The following is a 22,184-nucleotide window of genomic DNA, read 5'->3' on the forward strand; positions in this document are numbered from 1 at the left end:
AGTGCCTCCCCAGTGTCCCCCCGAGTGCCTCCCCAGTGTCCCCCCGAGTGCCTCCCCAGTGTCTCCCCAGTGCCTCCCCAGTGTCTCCCCAGTGCCTCGATCCCCAGTGTCCCCCTGAGTGTCTCTCCAGTGCCTCCACAGTGCCTCCCAGTGTCCCCCTGAGTGCCTCCCCAGTGTCTCCCCAGTGCCTCCCCAGTGTCTCCCCAGTGCCTCCCAGTGTCCCCCTGAGTGCCTCCCCAGTGTCTCCCCAGTGCCTCCCTGAGTGCCTCCCCAGTGTCTCCCCAGTGCCTCCCCAGTGTTCCCTCAGTGCCTCTCCAGTGTCCCCCTGAGTGCCTCCCCAGTGTCTCCCCAGTGCCTCCCCAGTGTCTCCAATAGCAATACAAGAGCAATAATACAAATTAATCTTAATTTATTATTCTAACAAGTAAGACGCGCAAACGCGGGAAGCGAACGCAGCTCGTGTGTGTGTGTGTGTGTGTGTGTGTGTGTGTGTGTGTGTGTGTGTGTGTGTGTGTGTGTGTGTGTGTGTGTGTGTGTGTGTTCTACAGCTGCGCCCTGTGTGTGTGTGTGTGTGCTACAGCTGCGCCCTCTGGTGGCGGGCGGGTGGTGTCACAGCGGGACAGACAGACAGACACACACACACACAGACAGACATGATCTGCAGGGTCTCATAGTTAGTGCTCAGTGCGTTCGCAATTATTTTCTCTCATCCAGTGCTAATGAAAAATAAAATCCTATATTTTGGCTATTGCTTGAGGCAGGCGGGCCACATAAAATGACATGGCGGGCCGTAGTTTGGGGACCCCTGCTCTATAGCTACAACACAATTAGGCTACTGTGGAAAAATAATAATAATAATAATATAACTAAATGGATACATGTAAAAGCCATAATTTGTAAAGGCGATGCACTCCAGTGAACAGCATTTATCCATATTTGTCTCCACCAGGCCGAAGGCATGTGGGGAGAGTATGTTTTGCACTCCGTCCGTCCGCGTGTCCGTCCGTGTGTGTGTCCGTGTGTCCGTGTGTGTGTCCGTGTGTCCGTGTGTCCGTGAACAGCTAATCTCGGCCACCGTTAACCCGGTCGATGCCATATTTTGCACACACACTCCCTGGATGCCAACCATGAACCTCTGCCCCAAACTTTCCAGAACGGCCTGTTATAGCGCCACCAGGAGGCCGCTTTGTGCAAAACAAGTTTTTGCACAGTACACCTACAGATTTTGTCCAAACATCACGCAAATTGGTACACAGTCTCTCTAGAGCCATTCAACGAAACGGGTCTTTCACATTTATCAGACTCCATCCTGATTGGTTAAGATTGGCTTCCAAAGTTCACAGGAGTGCTCAGTTTCAAACAAAATGCTGCAAATCATGAACACATTGCGTGATTTCCGTGAAATTGTGCACCCACATTCCCACTAGGCCGAGGACGAAATGCCACATGAACAATTTCAACTCAGCCTCAAGGTGGCGCTATAACTGGCCGAAAAGTGTTTTTACCTCTAACTGCACGGATCTGTGGATAACCTGGTGGAGACCTGTGCCCGGAAGGGCACTTTTTCTAGTTTTTATATGTATTTATTTTGTACAAATAAACATACTGTGAATTGTAGAGCATAATCCAAATGCCTAATGTATAATTTTATTTGGAAAATGTATCCACACTTTTCCTGGGCTGTGTGTGCTCCAGTTCCTGTTGATTTCATTGGATATCATTGGTCATCTGACCAGTTTCATTGGCTTTCATTGGATCAAATCGACAGGAACTGGAGCACACACAGCCCAGGAAAAGTGTGGATAGTTTATATTCTAGAGGATACTCTTATTTTGAAGATATTGTCTGCCGGAAGTCGTATACATGCAAGCTAATATTTGCTGACAGCCAGGACACATGGTTCGCACACAGACAACAGCTCTCTGCTAAGTCCATCGATCACGGCTGTTTCTCTGCTAAAGTAAGTAGCCTGTACTATTATATAGTAGCCGAAAACAAACGTAGCATCTGTTGAAATACACACTGTTACGGGACAGCAGTGGACACGCTAATTCTGTGGATTTTCGTCAGAATTGCGCATAGCAGATATCAATGCAATGTTTACAATAGACGTCTGAAAAGCCAGCCACTGATCAGTGCAGGCAATATTTGATACACTTCACGTTTTGAATGCATTAAGAAAGTTTCCATGTTTACTTAACTTATAGCCTATTGTATTTACGCACTCTATATTTATATTGAGGGGGTTGTTGGATGAACTTTTAAGTGCAGGGTTGAACAATGAAACTATTCTAAATCCATGGGATACAATCACATAATTGATGGTGTTTTTGACCACGAATCCTGATGCCACAAATAATATTGCAATTTTGAGGAATGAGCCATTTCTCTCCCGTTACACTCTGCTGAGAGTTGCACATGTAGACACTAAAAAACTATAATAGCACATCAATAACATCCCTATGCAGCATGTTATTTGTCATGTCTATGAGTTGATTGTGCAGGGCCTAATACTACCCCTTTTAGACTTAAGTGTTTGACTGTAGGCTACTCTGTTGCTAGTATTTATACATTCATGGCTAAACTATTAAATCAATCACACCACATCCAAATACATCTCAAGTCTAAGCTAGGGTATTTTACCCTAAGGCTGAACGATTTTGAGAAAATATCTAATTGCGATTTTTCTGAACAATATTGCGATTGCGATTTGCCTCGCAATATATATTTGAGTTAATTGAGTAGTGGTTCGCCGGAACCGGGCCGGCAACCCTGAACGCATTCCTGTGGGTCCTTAACTTCCGGGGACCCCCCAGGGACCCCCACACGGAGTTGCACCACTCACTTCACATGGGTGTGATTCTTTAGGTCAACCTCCTTCAGTTTAGTATACACTGTCCATTTCAAAAGTAATGGAACATTACAAAATGGCATAACATTAATTTACTGCTCTAAATTCTGAAAGGATGAAAACAAAAAGATATGACTTGCTTCCAGTTCCAGCATGTATCATATTTATTGTTTCAAAGTACATTTTCTCCAGCACACCGGAAATTGGAAGTCAATTATACAGTGTGGACATGGACAATATTATCAAGAAATGTCACCGTCAGATAGATGCTACATATTATGGTGCAACAAAAGAAAATCAGGGCTATGAAGTATGAAAGCTCTTCTATAAACCCAGTAAGACCTGAGGCACATTCTACAAGGTGGGTGTCTGAACTCTGAACACATGAACACAGTCAAGTGCATGTCTGTCTGACTGACAATTATATAGACAGGCCTGGCCCTGTGCTGGACAGGACTGTCTGTCCTGGGCTGGACAGGACTGTCTGTCCTGGGCTGGACAGGACTGTCTGTCCTGTGCTGGACAGGCCTGTCTGAAAGACGGATGCAGGACAGTTGCTACTTGCTACAGATACTACTGTAGATGAACATTGTAACTAAATCCCTTTTTTTGTTGCTCACAAGGCAAAGTGCAAAATGTTCTTTGTAAACAGTTTTCTGAAAAGCTTATAAGTTTTGGCTCGGCATCGGAAAGTGTACCTTACGTTCCTTCCACCAGGAGAGGAGATCTTCCTCTTCATCAAGCAATGGTGTTGTCATGTGTTGGAGAAAAAAAAGAGACATGGAGAAAGATGAGTGAGAAAGATGTACATTTTAACAATTGTGCAATTTATGCATGCAAATGCTTATAAAAGTATTTGAAGTATTGCATTTTTTCAAACTGATAATGTATACAGCAAAATACAGCCCTATCTTGCACCAACCCTTACCCTCTATCCCTAAACTTATTTGCCATGGTTTACTATTTTAAAACATTTTAATATCATTAAACTAGCTGTTGAATGAACACGTTGTGAGCTTGTAGATCAGCTATTTTAAAATGTTAAAAAAACGTTTAAAAAAAAAGAGTGAACTGGGAAGTTATGTTTGGTGTGGTGCAAGATATAGCTGTCAACTCTGTAGCTAAGAAATAAATTTAACAATACTCCATTAGTCCATTTAACACGATTTAAAGCACTTTACTATAAAATGCACTAAACAAATACATCGGATTGAATACATAAAAATAGTTTTATAGAACTTATACAGAAGGGGACTACACAAGTGCAGTCTGTGACCAAAACATTGCAGCCTGGTCCACTCCAACTCCGTTTCAATGGCTTTGATCACATTTGATCCGTTATCAGTAGTAAAGCACGTCAGGCCCTCTTCTTTGAGCCCCCAGCCAGCCAGACTCTCCTTAAGTCCAGCAGCAATATTATCTCCCGTATGGTCTTCGGGAAAGTACATAGTTTGCAGGCAGCGACTCTTCAACTCAAACTTGTCATCTATGAAGTGTACCGTAAGACTTAGGTATGGCTCGGTCGTTCTGCTCGACCACAGATCGGTGGTTGCTGCGTAGTAGTCCACATTGCGCAGCTCCAGTTTTGTTGCACTGCGTGTACAATGTACATTTCAGGAATGGCAACTTGACTGATGTATGTGCGAGATGGTATTGCATAATCTTCTATCCATCGTTCGGAGTAGTTTGTTGAATCCCGGTTTGGTCACTGTATTAATGGCATACAGTCTGTCACTTCACAGCATGTCGGGATGCTGTTATCATGCAAGTTTTCTGAATGATGACTAAACATTATTTTCTATTGGTGATTTCCACAGAGCACCACAGAGATCTCGCGCCATCAGGAGAGATGGCCTCCAAAAGATATTTAGCACGCTCAGAGGAACGGAGGGAGATGGACCAGGGACATGGACTGTTTGATGCAACGCTGCAACCTGTAGTAAGGTTGCACAGGATAGGTATGTACCGTTTTATTTACACTTACAGCTAGTTAAACATGTGCTGCTCTGTAGGCTAAAAGGGCAGTCCATACTCTCTCCGACCACCGAACCTTTCGTCGGAAAGATCAGACTTTAATTTCTTCTCCGAAGTAGAGTTCGGAGAGTCACATCATAATGGGAGTGCAGCTTTCAGAACAAAAATTCGGAGGAATGCCTTTCAGAAGTTGCGAGTGACGTCATGTTGTAGTTGTACCGGAGCTTTCCGACGAAAAGTTTGATGGTCGTAGATGGTATGGACTGCCCTTAAAGTGGGGTCCTTGAGTGGGTTCCAGGGGGTCCACAGATATATGATGGATAGTTAGTAGGGATGTCACAATCAGTTTTTACTTTTTGGTCCTGGTCCGATTCCGATCATTTGATTTTGAATATCTGCCGATACCGATTTTTTCCCGATCTGATATTTATATTTTGATAGAACACTTATGCCATAGTACAATATAAAAAAATCACAGACAATATCCAGTCTAATATCATGATATGATGTCCCGATCGGGTTTTTCTTACTACCATTCTGTTTATTTGGAAATTAGTAAATTACCCATCATGTGGTTGGATGATCGGATCAGCCCTAGAGTCATGGTGGTGTGTGGTCTAAAGCAGGGTTTCTCAAAGTGTGGTCTGTGGACCCCCCTACTGCCCTACATAGATCAGCTACTTAAAAAAAAGAAAATCTTGACATTCTTTGAAAATGTTGTCATTTGTAACAACACAAATCTTGTATGGGGTCTTTGGCACAGCATCTTTTCAGATGGGGTCCGTGGCCAAATACACATTAATGTAGGGGTCCTTGACATGGACCTTTTTGGGAACCACTGTAATTAGCTCTTCAATTACATCCACACACATCTCAAGTCTAAGGGCATTTTTCCCTCAACATTGGCTACGTTTACATGAGCAGTTAAATCCCCTTTTCATTCCGAATAGAATTTCAATCCTATTAAAAGTTGTTATGTAAACACCTACAAAAACTTACATCCGAATGAAAATGCTCAATGCGATCTAAAAACCATTCCGATGTCACTGGCCGGATTACTCCGATGTACAATGCGATTGAAAGAAAATTGGACTCATGTATACACTAATTCGGATGTAAGTTCATTCTGGTCTTTCTGAGCATGCTCCAAGGCGCTCATATCCAAGGCGCGCCGAGGAGTTTGCACATAGAGCGCGTTATTTCGTTCCTTTTTTCAGATCCGAAATCCACAAAAAAACGTGGAGCAGCAGCAGATGACGATAACCCTGATCTGTGTGTGTGTGTGTGTGTGTGTGTGTGTGTGTGTGTGTGTGTTCAACGGTCTCTCTCTCTCTCTCAAAAATAACGAGCGACCCGATACAATAATAATCAGTGTGTTGCGTGCTCTGGCCGTGCTGTAGATAAATAATAAAGTACAAATAAAAACGAGATGATCACCTTCCCAGCGGAGAAGCGGAGCCGCAGCGGTTGGGGGAAAAAAAGACGGTAAACATATTTGCCCGTCCATATCCACTGAAGCACTGAGGAAACTGTTGCGCCTTTCTTCGTCCTTTTTTTCTCTCTTCAAACTTAACTACGGTAGCGGTGGTCTCAAAAATATAAGGAAAACTTTGACTGGAAAAGACTCGCTCACCGTATAGAAAAAGAAGTAAAACTCCTTAGACTGAGACTTAGAAAAATATATTTTCTTTTATTTTATCATGCTGTGCTCATGGTGCTCTGTGCTCATGGTGCAATTAAATGCAAACGTTTCGGTCCTCAGACCTTCGTCAGTGCTATGCCGTCCATATCCAACCAGCAGCCTCAAAGCTACTGCGGAATGAAATTATGGGATTTCAAAGTATCGTCTTTCGTCTGTAATATATTTGTATTGTTGAGACAGTCACAATGATGTCCAACAGATGGCGTAGTTTCACGTGAATTAACATGTATCATGTCTTCAATCACTTCTCCATATAAACACTCATTCGGAATGACCATTTCCCATGTAAACTCACGGCAAAAAACATTACATCGGATGTATTTTATTCGGAAGTATTTATTCGGAATGATCACCCTTCATGTAAACGTAGCCATTGTAAAGAAAAGGATTGTCTGCATGTGTAATTGTGTAACTTTCTAAGCCACAGGCTGTCACAGGCATCTAAACGTATGTATTCACTCCTAAAATGTTAATTTTAAACTGTATACATGTAAAAAACAAAACAACGTTTGAGTTACTGTGTGGGGGTCCCTCTACTGTACTGTACTGTACTGTACTGGCACACCCGAAATCCCCATATGTACAGTTGTTAATGTGTGTGTTTCTTTGTGTTCGGTTGCGCAAGGTTGCGCAAGGTGGTGAAAAACAACCGTGCTGTTTTCGTGCTCGGACGCACCCACCCAGCCACCCACCCACATAGCTCCGTAAGGAGCACCACTCAAAAAGAATATTTAGGCATAAATAGACTGCACACCTTTATTCAATGACAAGCAAATAGCTTGCCTATTTGCAATTGTAGGCTATAGGCCTGTAAGGGGCTTAATCATTCACCCATTCAAATAAGTTAACAGTCATTCAGATAAAAGGCAGATCTGGTCATCTGGGTCAGATAGGCTGAGCGCTTATGCGAGATGGGACGGGACCGCAGCGGGCGCCGTTTAAACAGCGACACCAGCACATACCAGCACACACCAGCCTTCATCCATATGTTTGATTCATTCACCAATCACTCCATAAACGTTGATCAATTACTACCTTGCCAGGTTGTCTCTCATTAACGTGGGTGCAGGCATCACTCACCCACACCACTTGAGCAGTTTGCGCTGGGATCACCTTCGCCTATCTAGGCTACATGACTTTAAAGTGCACTGCGCACGAATGGGTAGAATTAATATAGTAGCCTACAAACGTATTCCATTCATGCAACATGTAGGGTAGGCCTACAGCTATAATGTAATTCATGCAGGTGTTCGTTCTTTATTTAAGATACAACACAGTTGACACACCAGTTGGGTTTGCAAGTTGCGCGTGCATGTGATAGGGGGGGGGGGGGGGGTGAGATGGGCAGCAAGGCAAGAGGCTATTGGCTTTTTCCATCATGCTATGGTTTCCTTACTTTGTATTGCAGTTGTTCATGTCACAATTTTTTCATGTCGTCACATTTATAAAAGGTCAGAACGAAATTAAGGAAGGATCAGCTGTTTGGGATCACCGACGTGAGTGTACTCCAAAACCAACGCTCGGAATTTGAGGCAGACTTTACACTCCATTGATACATGAGGGCCTTGGAACCTTCTTTGGTACTTCCACGGATCAGACAGCCATTTTTGTTGGTTCCAGATCCAAGCCAACTGGGGTTCAGAAGAAGGGTTCTGAACAAATTCATCTTTTGTGGAATCACTCTGAAATGACACAGGCTTTACATCCCTCCCATGTGAATTTTCTGTGTGTGTGTGTGTGTGTGTGTGTGCGTGCGCACGTGCATCTATGTCCGATGGTGATGATGGACACATGACAGCATGTCAGGATGCTGTTATCATGCAGGTTTCTGAATGATAACTAAACATTATTTTCTGTTGGTGATTTCCACAGAGCACCACAGAGATATCACGCCATCAGGAGATATGGCCTCCAAAAGATACTTAGCATGCAGGTCATCGTCAGATGCAACGCTGCAACCCGTAGTAAGGCTGTGCAGGATAGGTATGTACCGTTGGTGTTTCCACGGAACAGGCAGCCATTGTTTTGGTTCCACTTCTGAGCCAACGTTTAGGGTTCTGAATAGGGGTGCACGATTATAAAATTATGACCGATATCCGATCTCCGACTATTATATTTGCAGGGTCATATCTGTCTATACCGATTCTGACCGATTCCGATATTATACAGAGGACTACAATGGAAACGAGCCTAGCCCAGCTTGGCCCAAAGCCTGTTAATGAAGTATTCAATCAATCAATACATATAGCCTATACTCTTTTCCAAGTGTGTTTTCACATCTGAATGACTGCTGAGTACACAAAGTATTTTTATTAATTTTTTCTATTCATATTGAACTCATTGATGATTGTTTACATTTTCCATTTAAAATTATTTTGCTGGTGAAAACCGATTAAATAATCTGTATTATTTTGAGACCATTTGTATGGCCAATGCAGATTATGCTACCGATTAATCGTGCATCCCTAGTGCTGAACCAATTCATCTTAAGTGGAAAAAACACTCTCACTATCATGTGTGTGCCCGTGCCCATCACAGCATGTCAGGATGCTGTTATCATGCAGGTTTCTGAATGATAATTAAACATTCCTTTCTGTCAGTGATTTCCACAGAGCACCACAGAGATATCGCGCCATCAGGAGAGATGGCCTCCAAAAGATTGTTAGCACGGTCAGAGGAACAGCGGGAGATGGACCAGGGACATGGACTGTTTGATACAACGCTGCAACCCCTAGTAAAGTTGTACAGAATTGGTATGTACCGTTTTATTTACAGCTAGTTAAACATGTGCTGCTCTGTACAGTAACTGTCTTGTTGTACCGTGGATTCAAACCCGGTTGTCCTTCACAAGTGCTGAAGTCTCTGCCAGTGAGCTAATGGGGCCTGGCAACATTTTTTTTTTTTTTTTTTCACGCTCTCATTTTATTTTAATTTTATCTGAAGTTGAATACTGACTTTTTAACAAATGTGTATTTGTAATTGTATGTCTACTGTAATGTTTATTCTTATGTGGACCCCAGGAAGACTAGCTGGTTTCTATGGCACCGGCTAATGGGGATCCTTAATAAAAAAAAAAAATCACAAGATCAAAGGGGACGTGGCTTGTGATATGGTAAATGGTTGTGATATGGTAAATGGTTTAATACAATCAGTACGACGCCTGAAGGTCACACACATCCGCCGGGGTGATGGCAGACTGCTGGGCGAGCGCTGGTGCTTTTGAATGGCGGGTGGGGGGACCATATATGGTCGTGCCTGGGGGTGACTAACTAACTGACTGATGGGAAATGTATGTTTTCATTGTAAATGCGACCTACAGTCGCATTTATACTAATGAATTGGGCAGTAGATTTGGTAACTGCAGACCATGTATGTTGTTGTTGTTGAAGCTATACTACTGAATTGATCAATAAAGATCTATCTATCTTATACCAGCTCAGTGTCCAGTATTGCATACAGTAATGTTTAATTTTTGTAGTATTAATTTCATTTCTATTGAGTACGCTTTCGAACATACAAATGTGACTTGTGACTTATGCTATTTGTGCGTGTGTGCTTGAGTCCAGTCTTTGACCAGTCTGACCCTGAGGAGGAATGTGAGGTCCATGGAGCACCTAAATTCATCGAGGACCACTCGGGTGTAGAAATTGGAGAGACTGACAGAGCCTGGAAGACCCTGCCTCCTGGATTTGAGGTATACCGTATGGCGTACCACACATTCACTAGAAACACTGCACTATATGCAGTCTAAGACTATGTCCAGACAGAGACGATCCACAGACAAACAGAAGTTTTTTTATCGTATTGCCGTTTCAGCCACACTAAGCCGACTAAAACGGTGAACGAATCCGTTCATTTTTTTAAACAAGGTCCCAGAGTGGATACATATGAAAACGCAACTCTGCAGTGTTGGCAGATTGTGTGAGAGAAATAAGCAACCTGGTCTATAAAAACAAGCTCGAAAGCGACCAGGTTATTTGAAAATAGCAGATCTACAAGTTTCTGTCATTTAGAGCTTTAATCTGGCCTAAAGTTTTGAGGCCGACCTGGCCCAGCCCGACAGAAGTTCAGCCCGAGCTGAAACCCATGTCTTAACGAATGTTTTTTTACCCCTTTTTTAACTCGAAAATATTTCTCTGCGAGAATGTGACATGCATAATAAGAGTACTATGTTCATGTTGTGTTTACATGTTACATGTTTAGATGTTAATAATAATCAGGGGGCACACCACCGATGCGCCAGTGCACATACGTCGTCAAAATGTTTTCTGCGCGTAGATCAAAGGCATGCAATGCGCATTTGCGCACCAAAGCTGACAAAGCTGACAAAAGCTGAGAAATCTGACAGGCATTCAAAAGGAACTCAAATGTGATGTTAATGTCCTGTAAGTAGACTTAGAAATAAAACTAGTGTTGACTAATCATTACATGTGACTCTTATTTATGAAACTTTCCCAAAGTTATGTGCTCACCCCCGCCGAGGTTCAGAGCTCGATGGTTATTTTTTTTAAATGAATTAGAAACGAATGGTTCGCTCAAAAAAGCTTGTTGTAGAACAGGGTGTTCTTGCACTTCCTGGTATTCGGCCTCACTTTCACTCCACAGCTTCCTCATAGACTGCGGCTTCAGCAGAGGCAGCAGCAGCAGCCCTCTGAGACTGGAGAATATGGAAGGTGGCGTCAAGTTCAGCCTTTGGTTTGATCACTTCAGCTTCTTGTTTAGCAAATGCCACTTCAGCCTGAGCAGCCTTTGCCTTAGCCTGTGCTTTTACATATAAAGACGCTATTGAGGATCGTGATGACTGGATGCCACCTCTCCCACCCGCGGCGGGGGGTTGACGACTAGCCATTGTCTTCTAAATGTTACATTCCAATTAATTCAAGGCAGCATTTCAACTTGACAGGACAACTCGACTTATTTTCTTTTCAGTTTACCAAACTATAATTATAGGGACGGTGTGAGCTCTATATTGAATACCCTTGTGCAGCGTGAGGTAATTAACGCCAACTGCCTGCAAATTATTTGGTCTTTGATTGTGTGATTAACGGATTATATACATATATACAGTATATATATATATATATATATATATATATATCACTCATTCTTGAGATGAGGGACAATAGTGGAAAAAACATGTCCCACACATAAGAGCATTATTCATGTTAAAAATAAATACATTCATAATAATAAAAGCACTTGCTAAGTTATATGTAATACAGTTGTGTAAACCTGACGGAGTTGACAAAAGTGTTCCTAAAACAATAAAATGATAGTTTTTGAATAATGGGACGTATTCTAATTCGGCACACAGTTAGAGCATGCCTTAAGGAACATTTTTGGCTATAGGGCCATCACAGATTTGTCTCGTGGTGACCATGGCAGCCATTTTCCAAAATTGCCGCCACCTGCTGTTATTTTACAATAACTCAAGTTTTAGACCACCTAGGATCTTGATTCTGGCGACTAATAATACATTTTAAAAGATGAGGAATACAGTGGTACTATTTAGATTTGTCCTGTGACCATGGCAGCCATTGTTTTTCAAAATGACCACCAAACCTGCTGTTATTTTACCAATAACTCAAGTTTTAGACCACCAAGGATCTTGATTCTGGTGACTAATCATTACATTTTCAAGGATGAACTTTCTCTGGGAGGGGTCAGGGCTTATTTCAGGTGCAGGTTGAGTTGCTACTGACAGGACATTAAAAGGAGGTGGGCTTTCTGGCCTTTGAATTGTCCCTTTCAGGTACAGATGCACAGTTTGACTTCACTGGCCACTGCAGGGAACTGTGGGGGAGAAACTTTGGTCTCTTGACACCCCGATTAGGTTCAGGGTCTTGGCTGGAGATTGCTTTCCTGCAGGGTCCAGTCTTGGCCGCTGGGTCTTAGAGGGTTAAAAAAAAAAAATCTAGTTTGAAAAAGGTTTTGTCCCTTATCTCAAGAATGGGTGACATATTAGGGCTGTCAAAGTTAACGCACTATTAACTAGTTAACTCACAATCCTTTTAACGGCACTATTTTTTTTAACGCGCGATTAACGCACTGTGAAGTTTGACAGAATGGTTGAGAGACACATGGCAATTTTACACTGAAGAGTTGAATAATTGTTAAACAGCTGCATTACTTAAGTTAATTTAAGTCTAGACAATTAGAAAACTTAGAAAACATGTTATTTTGATCAACATGGCCTGTTATCTCTCGTAATGGTACCATTGGCCAACATCAATACAGTTCTTTAGTTTGGGTCTGGAAGGCTAAATGTCATCAAACCACTGATTTAAGGTATATTTAGAACGCATAAAAAATATGCGATTAATTTGCGATTAATCACAGTTAACTATGGACAATCATGCGATTAATCAGATTAAATATTTTAATCGATTGACAGCCCTAATACATGGATGTATTTGTAGACACAGGTCTCAACTACCAATCTTGAGAAGGAACAGGTTTTTCGCATAACATTTATTTCTAAAATGGGACATTTATGCACTTCATAACTGATTCATGTCAACTCCGTCAGACACACTAAAATCCCTTTTATTTTAATTTGATCATTTCAACAATAATATAAAGTCCTCAGTTATCTTATAATGGCTTTTAGTAATCAACTTAAGTAATACAATTATTTTAATATTGTTTTGTTCCAATATCACACTATTATGAAATATCCAATTTCTCAAATCCGTCATTTCAACCTCTATTTTCAATATTATAACATGAAAATCATGTAAAAAATCATCATTACGTATCATTTCAGTTGGTGTTTCAATACATAAGCACAAAAGATTTGACATCGAATCGTCTATTTCTTTGGAAATGAACAAAAACATCATGGGACAAACGTCTGACGGAGTTGACCAACATCTGACGGAGTTGACAAGTTTAACTGATTTAGGTTCTAGACCACCTAGGATCTTGAGTCTGACCTCATCAAACCCTGTACACTCAAGACAAGCTCCATGTATGGCCATTACAGAATTATTTCCACATGTTGATCTGACCCCCCCATGCCAAAGAGCCAGCACTCGCCCAGCAGTCTGCTGTCACCCAGGCAGATGTGTGCACGGGCGAGGTCGCTTCTCACCCTTAGGCGTCTTGTGTGTGTGTGTGTGTGTGTGTGTGTGTGTGTGTGTGTGTGTGTGTGTGTGTGTGTGTGTGTGTTTCAGGTTAGAAAGTCAAATATTCAAGGTGCAGGTCTTGGAGTATTTTATTGTGGACACTCTAAGCTTCCTGTGGGAATTCACTTTGGTCCATATGAGGGAGTGAAGACTGTCAAAGAGGAAGCTGAAAAGAGTGGATACTCCTGGGTGGTGAGTGTGTGTGATGACTGATCGCTGAAAATAACCGATCTACAAGCTCACAACGCGTTGCAGTGCGTTGTGAGTGGATTTCTGTCGTGAGGATTCCATATTGCCCCCTAGGTTAATATAGTCAGATGGTTTTATGTCAGCATAGCGAGCATGGTTCCGTCCTCGGGTTGAGTACAGAGTGACGTAGAGGGTGCGCTGTGATTGACAGCCTACACTTAAACCTAACCCTAACCTTAACCTCAGTAAAACTATACCTAAACCTAACCCTAACCTTAACCTCAGTAAAACTATACCTAAACCTAACCTCAGACAAACTAACGCAGTGGCTGGGGGCGTTTCCAGGAACCCGGAAGAACGACGGAATCCGAGGACGATTCCCTCCTCGCGTCAGCATAACGTATACTTAAGTGGCCTTGTGGCCAGGGCTCCAGCATGCGACCTATTAAGTCGCATATGTTACTTAACCCATTTTTGGCGTGAACCCCTTTTGGTGTTAGCATTATGTAATGCTTTAGCTATTGAAAAATAGCAGATCTACAAGCTCATAGCGCGCCACCGAGTGGCGCGCTACGAGCTTGTAGCTCTGCTATTTTTGAAAAACCGAAGAACCACTGACATAGAAACATAGCTTTTTCATACTGTCTGAATGTAGAACACATTTTTAGAATCTGATCTCAGGTCAAAATGGGTTAATTTCCTAATGTGCGAGTTAAATTTGAACGAGGTCGCACCGGTGCTACTTATTGCTTCAACTCCCAGCCTCAACCATGAAGCACGGGCATTAGCGCGATAATAAAATATTACTTTATTCTCGCTCATTCCTCTCTCTCTTTCTCGCTCCCTCTCTCTGCCTGTCTGTCTGCACACGACGTCTCTCACACACGTGAGTGCAACAGCGGCGGCGCGCTCATTGATCAACCCCGAAAAAAACGAAACAAAGATTTCAGCATCAGCTGTACACTTAAGTTTCCCTGGAGTGCACACTTGGCACACATTTTACAACTGGGATGATGATGCTGTGCATTGCTGTCGCTGAATCCACGGAGACAGCAGACACAGAACATATGGCGGACTGCGCGCCTCGTCCCCGACCCCAAACACGGTAAACTTGTTGAAAAATAGCTTCCAATAGCTTGTTATTTTGCGTCGAGTAGCGCTGTGTGCAGGCCAGGTACATACATGATCGCCTCGAACAAAATACATCTCCCACGTGAAACCTGGTATATTCTAAGTCGTACGACGTGGTGTTGCATGCTGAAAATAGCAGATTTACAAGCTCACAACGTGTCGTGTCCACCACACGTTGTGAGCTTGTAGATCAGCTAGTTTCAGCACATGGAAATATGCAGGCTGAGCCGTTTAGAAACTTTCCCCTGCACACTAAAAGCACATCAGCTTTCACATGTTCATTCTATATAAAGAAAAGACAGGAGCAAAGTGGGCAAGGATTATGAATTCGGTAGCCTGAGCTAACGTGTTAGGTTTTTGGTCTAGAGGGGCGGGTCGCGGCTGAGATTTGCGCACGCCCTGATTGGATCTCATCGATCTGTCCGTCACCCCCGGCCCCTCCTCTCCCCCCTAGTGCAGAGCTACGTCACATCATTTGGAGCGACGCCCACCCGGAAGGGTTGACTCCCACTTTTAGACCAGAGCGGCCAATGCCTTCCTCCAGGCTTTCAATTTTTGCACCAACAAAAATGAAAGCCTGGTACCGAGGCTATGAATTCGGCATAGACAAATCCGGTGGCATTTCACATTGCAAAAGGGTGCAGGAAGAGTGGGCACATGGGCACCTCAGTGTTAAATATACTTATTGGCCATTAGGTTGAACATGCCCATGCAGAAGGTAAGGGGTGTGTCTCATTTCTGTTTCATATAGCCAAATGATAATAACTATATGGAAAAATGCACTATAGGTTAATTCATTATAATAATTTCCTATAGAATGTGTGTGAGTGAGAAATATTCCATGTTATGTGCTTAATTTAAGGCATTTATGCTTCAGCCAAGAAAACCTTTGCTAGCCTTGGTGTTATATAAGGTCATACGCAGGGCTGCACACAACTTTTTTGGTCTAGTACTCAGAGGAGCACCTGGAGGAGTTACTTGGTGCTCCTAAAATGCGGCCACCCATCTTGCCGGATGGATAAAAGAGGGATGCATGAATAACTTATAGCAAAACGATATTTATTGGATAAGTGGGGACTGGGGAGTCAATGGAGATTATTGCAACTCGCATTTTTAATTTTGACGACGCATGTGCACTGGCGCACCACTTATGTGCAGCCCTGGTCATACGAAGAAAAAGTTGGTGCTACCTAATTTCTGGTGGCGCTACCAACTGAAAAGGTAGGTGGCACCAGTGCTACCTGTGAAAAAGTTAGTCTGGAGCCCTGCTTGTGGCCATAGGTCAGGAGCCTAGTTTCTCACTGAGCTGGTATGCCGGTATACATAACATGTTTCTTTGTGTTTAGATCCGCAGGGGGGGAAACCGTTACGACTACATTGATGCTAAGGACGAGACTTGGTCCAACTGGATGAGGTATAGGACATAATTATCTGGTTGCAAACTCTTACTCTTGTAGATCACCGCTTATCATCAATTTTATAAATGCAGTGTGCAGACCTCTAGATTATAGTTACACAGATATTTGTAGAGCTTGTACCAGCCACATATAGATCATACTGTACCTACATGCCCCCACTCACGTACAACAGGTTTCTGCCTAACCCCTGCACACAGGCTTGTCAAATATCAGTAATATCCTAGAATACTAACGTGTGTGTGTGTGTGTGTGTGTGTGTGTGTGTGTGTGTGTGTGTGTGTGTGTGTGTGTGTGTGTGTGTGTGTGTGTGTGTCAGGTATGTGAACTGTGCTCGCCATGAAAAGGAACAGAACCTGATAGCATTCCAGCATCGAGGACATATATTGTACCGTTGCTTCCGCCCTGTGGCCAGGGGAGAGGAACTGCTGGTCTGGTACGGGGACGAGTATGCAAAGGAACTGGGAATCATCTTTGACGAGCTGTGGAACAACAAGAGCACTGCCAAAGGTAGGCTACCAATCTATCTGTCTGTTAAGGCTTCTGGCAAACGATAAACGGCTAAAGAAAGAAAAACGGGTGCGCTTCTTCTGGAAAATGCCCTTGTTTAAGGTAGTGGGGGCTCAGCTTTGAAAATGACTTAAACGGAACCCTGTCTGATAAGACTTATATGGCTTAAAACATTATACTTGCCCTGTAACTAATATTTAAAATGTAAAACACATACGATATCTTCTTCACTTTAACCCTTTAACATCCCAAACGACCGGGGTTATTCAATCCATTAAATCATAACGCCCGTAGCACATTTAGCGACGGACCGGATGCTATCCCAATTGTGGCTGAAGTAGCTTGATGTAGCCAAAACACTCTCGATGCGATCGACAACAACGGTAGGTATGATTCATTCTAACATGACTAGCGACGGGATCGCAATGGGCTGTCTAAAACGTAATATTTTTAGTTATTCACGTTTTAAGATTTTTGATCTTGTCTGCTAAAATGGCTAAAGTTTTGATGACGTCCCACCGGAAAATAACATTGAATGTTGTGCAACAGGCGCTCCCAGCCTGTGGAGTGATACGATCAGTTTTGATATCAATAATCTCCGTCCTTTTGATCAATCTCCGTCCTGAGTGCTGGGCATTACTAATTGATTGAACAGAAAACTCTGCCCTTGACGCTCAGGGTGTTAACTACCATTGGCGTAATTGACGTAATTAATGAATTAATCCAAACCTCCCGTTGCCGTAATTTATGTATTTGTTTTATTCCCTATATTCGGGTGATTCTTTTTAAATGTATTGGCATGTTTTAGCCGATCTCGTCCACCTAAAACCGGCCGAAATCCTTGCATGCATGCTCGCGGTCTTTATGTGCATAGCTGCTCAAAATGCGATATTCGGGGCTTGATTAGAGCTTAATTTGACTTAGATAAGGACAAAAACAATGATCGCACAGAATAGGGGACAGATCTGTAACACACAGTGAAGAAAGCTAGCGGATGTTGACACCCGTTGAACCGGAAACGATTGACTGTCAGATTCGGAATTTGGTCAAAACCGGCATAATAGTGAAGTTACCGCCACCATCAGGACTGGGTGTCTAATACTATATACTTGCCGCATTAAAATGAGAACTTATCAGGAGGAACGGATTGTGGATTGTGTGGCCCTGGTTTTTCCCTAATGGGACTGATCGAGGGTAGCTACTGAGACGTAAGTCGGGACTTGATCACCCCGGCTGGGTCACCTGAGTGAGGGGTATGCTGTTGGGAGTACATTTTTTAGAACATACAATGTCTAGTTTTGGCTGATCTCTCTCTCTCTCTCTCTCTCTCTCTCTCTCTCTCTCAGGAGTGTTGCCCCAGACTGAGGTCTTCTCCTGTTCTGAGTGTACATATTCCTTCACATCTCAGGGCTACCTCAATAAACACTTGAAGAGGAGCCACAACGATGTCTACTGCCAAACACTGTGGAGGGAACACATCACCTCAGCTGCAGCCTGTCAGCCAAACAATGGCTCTGTAACCAAGCAGAAACCAGGAGGCACAGACCACCAGCTTGTCCACACTGGAGAAAAACCTTTCCAGTGTAGTCACTGTGACAAGAGCTTCAGTCGGTCACAAAACCTGGACAGACACCAGCTTGTCCACACCAGAATAAAACCTTTCCAGTGTAGTTATTGTGACAAGTGTTTCAGTCGGCCAGGTCACCTGGAAATGCACCAGCTTGTGCACACTGGAGAAAAACCTTTCCAGTGTACTCACTGTGACAAGAGTTTCAGGAAGTTACAAAACCTGAAAATACACCAGCTTGTCCACACTGGAGAAAAACCTTTCCAGTGTACTCACTGTGGCAAGAGATTTTGTCTGTCACGCTCCCTGAACAGACACCAGCTTGTCCATACCGGAGAAAAACCTTTCCAGTGTAGTCACTGTGGCAAGAGCTTTAGTCTGTCATGCAACCTGAACAGACACCAGCTTGTCCACACAGGAGAAAAACCTTTCCAGTGTACTCACTGTGGCAAGAGCTTTAGACTGTCACTCTACCTGAACAGACACCAGCTTGTCCACACAGGAGAAAAACCTTTCCAGTGTAATCACTGTGACAAGAGTTTCAGTCAGTCAGGTGTCCGGAACATACACCAGCGTATCCACACTGGAGAAAAACCTTTCCAGTGTACTCACTGTGACAAGACATTCATACGGACTGGTCACTGGCAGAGTCACCAGCTTGTCCACACTGGAGGAAAACCTTTCCAGTGTAAACACTGTGACAAGAGTTTCAGTCAGTCACAAAACCTGAAGACACACCAGCTTGTCCACACTGGAGAAAAACGTTTCCAGTGTACTCACTGTGACAAGAGTTTCAGTCTGTCACAAAACCTGAACAGACACCAGCTTGTCCACACTGGAGAAAAACCTTCTCATCTGTAAAGACTAAAGAGTGTCACAAGAGTTACACTGAGTTACGTCCACTGTAATTGTACCTGCATATTCACACTAATTACAGTAGGCCTGTCTAAGTTATCGTGATAACACGTTACCGCAAATTCCTTTTTTTGACGCGGGATCAACGCACAGTGGAGTTTGAGAGAGCAGTTGAGAGACGCATGCATGTTGCAGTCAGTACATTTTCCCGAGGCCAATTGGCCCGCCTCTCTCTCATCTCCTCTCTGTCTCTCATTCACACTCCTCAGTCAGCCTGCCTGCTGGTAGCTTGCTGTCAGAGTTGAGCTCATTTCGATCACTAGTCGTCAGCTAGGCTGAATCACTCCGTTGCGCTCGTTACTTGGGCAAGAAGTACTGTGGTCGGCTGCGTATACATGTATGGTATGTAGGCCTGTCCTCGGTGGTCCCTAATTGGCTGTTGATGGTGACGTAATTAAGATATGTTTCAATGTTGGTGACATAACAGAGTAAGTTTGTAGAAGTCGGCAGTACTTGCGCACTGCTTGCGCACAAGTAGATCAGTAATGATGGCCTACTTGTGCGCATGGCGCAAGTTGGCAGCTCGACAGAGTGCATTTCTCGTTCTCATTCAAAGAGCTCAGAAGCTCTTTGAAGTGGGCATTGGGCAAAAGAAAAATCTCAGACAGTTTTGGTTGACAAAGATAGCAGTTAGTTGTGAATAGGGGTGCAGCGGTTCAGTTAGCCCACGGTTAGGTTCATACCTCGGTATGGGGGCCACGGTTTCGGTTCGGTTTCGGTACAGTAAAAAAAATTAAGTTTATTTATAGCATAGGCCTATTTTATTTTATTTTTTATTTATTAGCATTTATTATTTTATTAGGCATTTTCTGCCTTTTCATTATTTTCAAGGGGAAAAAAACCTTATATTGCAATTTTAATGTGCCTCATTATTCTCAAGGGGAAATAAATGCACCTATGCGCTCACACGTGCAGAGTGAGCACATGGAGGGAAGAGAGGAGAGTGGCTCCTGGGAGGGAAGTGATTCACACAGCAGAGTGCGTCGTGTCGCACAGAAAAATACTAAAGTTTACAATAAAGATCTCTGCATGAGGATTTAAGGATATTATGCTTATATTAGAAGGGTTTCTATCTACAGTCATGGATTGGACATGGAGTATTTTGTTGGGACTTTTCTGACGGAATGTTCTTCTCCTGCTGCGGGTGGAGAGAGCAACAACAACCGGTTGTTTTTGCTCTCCCTCTCCCTCTGTAGCATTCAAACAGCGAGTGCAGATGCAGAAGCAGATCTGAACAAACTTACAAAGACGGTGCTTAGAAGCCTGTTGACGCAAGGTTACTCCGCTGTGTGTGTCTCTGTGTATGACGATCAATAATTATTCCAGAGTGGAAAACCAAGAACAACGTTTAAATATGAGGGCTGGGTTCTCCTCATCATGGCTCATGCCGTCTCTCTCTCTCTCTCTCTCTCTCTCTCTCTGTGTGTCTGTGGGGGGGAGAGGGGGTGGGCCGACAGAGTGCTACACTTCTGTGACCGATAGAGTGCTAGACTTCTAAGTAGGACGGTGTGTGGCCGATAGAGTGCTAGACTTCTAAGTAGGACGGTGTGACCAAGAAATAAATTCTCCGCAGCTGGAAGAAATTCATTCATTTCAAACCGAAAGACTGCGGTACATTAGGGCGTATTGGACCGTGTATGGCTGTATGCTGTACCGAACGGTTCGGTTTTAAACCGTAAACCGCTGCACCCCTAGTTGTGAATACTACAAAACATGCTAATGCTAACACATGACTGCTATGAGACTCTCTGAGAGAGAGAGAGAGAGAGAGAGAGAGAGAGAGAGAGGATTCTGGACAGTATTTGTCATTGTTCCAATAATAATAAAAAATACATTTGTATAAAGCAAGCATTTGTCTACTCACATGTTGATAAGATTATTACAAACTTGAAAACGATCTGTTTAAGGCAGTGGTACTGAAACAGTGGTCCATGGACCACCAGTGGTCCTTAAGGGGGTTCCAGGTGGTCCGCAGCTAAATGATGGAAAGTTGGTAACCAAATGGAAGAGTGTAAGATCGAGGGGGCACGGTGGCGCAGGCAGTAGTGCTGTCGCCTCACATCTAGAAGGTCCTCCCCGTGCCCCCTAGGGTAGGTAGTAGGTACCATCACAAAAAACATGCAGTAATCCAGTTCTCAAAACTCAGGTGAAAAAGAAGCAGCTTTGACTCCTCATGCATAGTAGGAAGCATGAAGTCAGTCCGCTGCCCTCCCCAGGTTGGCAGAGGAAGTGTAGCACCCTAACCTGACTGCCAGATTGCGGGAGTATTGAGTTCACAAGTTCCCTCCTCCTACCTGCATCTCTCTCAAGCAGAAACGATGAACCGGAAGCAGCGGGACAAAAATCTCCATAGTTATAATCCTGTTAGGTTGTGTTTACATTTGCGCTGTGGCACAGCTTCAATACGTCACCAGTATCTCGTTGATCCCACCTCTAGTGGCCATATACGGCCACATATCGCTCTGATCAGCATTTGATCAGAGTACATCGTCTCTGCCCGAGAGAGACCAGATGGGAGCAGGGAACTCACTACTGCCACCATCTGGCGGAGTCAAATTAGTAGCACCCAGGATTACATTAGATAATAGACACTGGGTGAAAAAATGGGGATAAAATATTAAGAAAAGAAAGTGTATAAATTAAACAAAGTTAGTGCAAACAAGTTGGGCATGCCACCTAGTGGTCTGTTGGCACTGTCTCAAATATGACATAGGTATAGTTATGGTTAAAAACCAAAATAATTGATAAAAGAGATTTTACATTTGGTGTGCTAAAAAACATACCCGGTACAACAATTGTTGGA

At 43.3% G+C, this 22,184-nt stretch overlaps 1 protein-coding gene across 1 annotated transcript; it reads left to right on the forward strand.

Annotated features, from left to right (window-relative positions):
* The first annotated feature begins 1,897 nt into the window (after positions 1-1,897).
* LOC310867742 (uncharacterized protein) lies at positions 1,898-20,271 on the forward strand. The gene is made up of 9 exons (XM_083777862.1): positions 1,898-1,960; positions 4,669-4,809; positions 8,400-8,510; positions 9,128-9,280; positions 10,094-10,221; positions 13,703-13,846; positions 16,321-16,388; positions 16,709-16,899; positions 18,246-20,271. The coding sequence occupies exons 2-9, from the start codon at positions 4,701-4,703 to the stop codon at positions 19,325-19,327; spliced, it is 1,986 nt and encodes a 661-aa protein (XP_083633988.1). The 5' UTR covers positions 1,898-1,960; positions 4,669-4,700; the 3' UTR covers positions 19,328-20,271.
* Positions 20,272-22,184: the final 1,913 nt, after the last annotated feature.

The sequence above is a fragment of the Protomyctophum parallelum genome, assembly GCF_964188405.1.
Source record: "Protomyctophum parallelum genome assembly, chromosome: 12".
In the NCBI taxonomy this organism is placed as follows: Eukaryota; Metazoa; Chordata; class Actinopteri; order Myctophiformes; family Myctophidae; genus Protomyctophum; species Protomyctophum parallelum.

What these genes read in the sequence shown, in the direction of transcription:
- LOC310867742 (XM_083777862.1), top strand. Translation starts at nt 4,701, where the DNA reads ATGGCCTCCAAAAGATATTTAGCACGCTCAGAGGAACGGAGGGAGATG. An exon ending in AGTAAAGTTGTACAGAATTG is followed by an intron (nt 9,281 to 10,093) that starts GTATGTACCGTT and finishes GCTTGAGTCCAG; the next exon opens with TCTTTGACCAGTCTGACCCT. An exon ending in CCCTGCCTCCTGGATTTGAG is followed by an intron (nt 10,222 to 13,702) that starts GTATACCGTATG and finishes TGTGTGTTTCAG; the next exon opens with GTTAGAAAGTCAAATATTCA.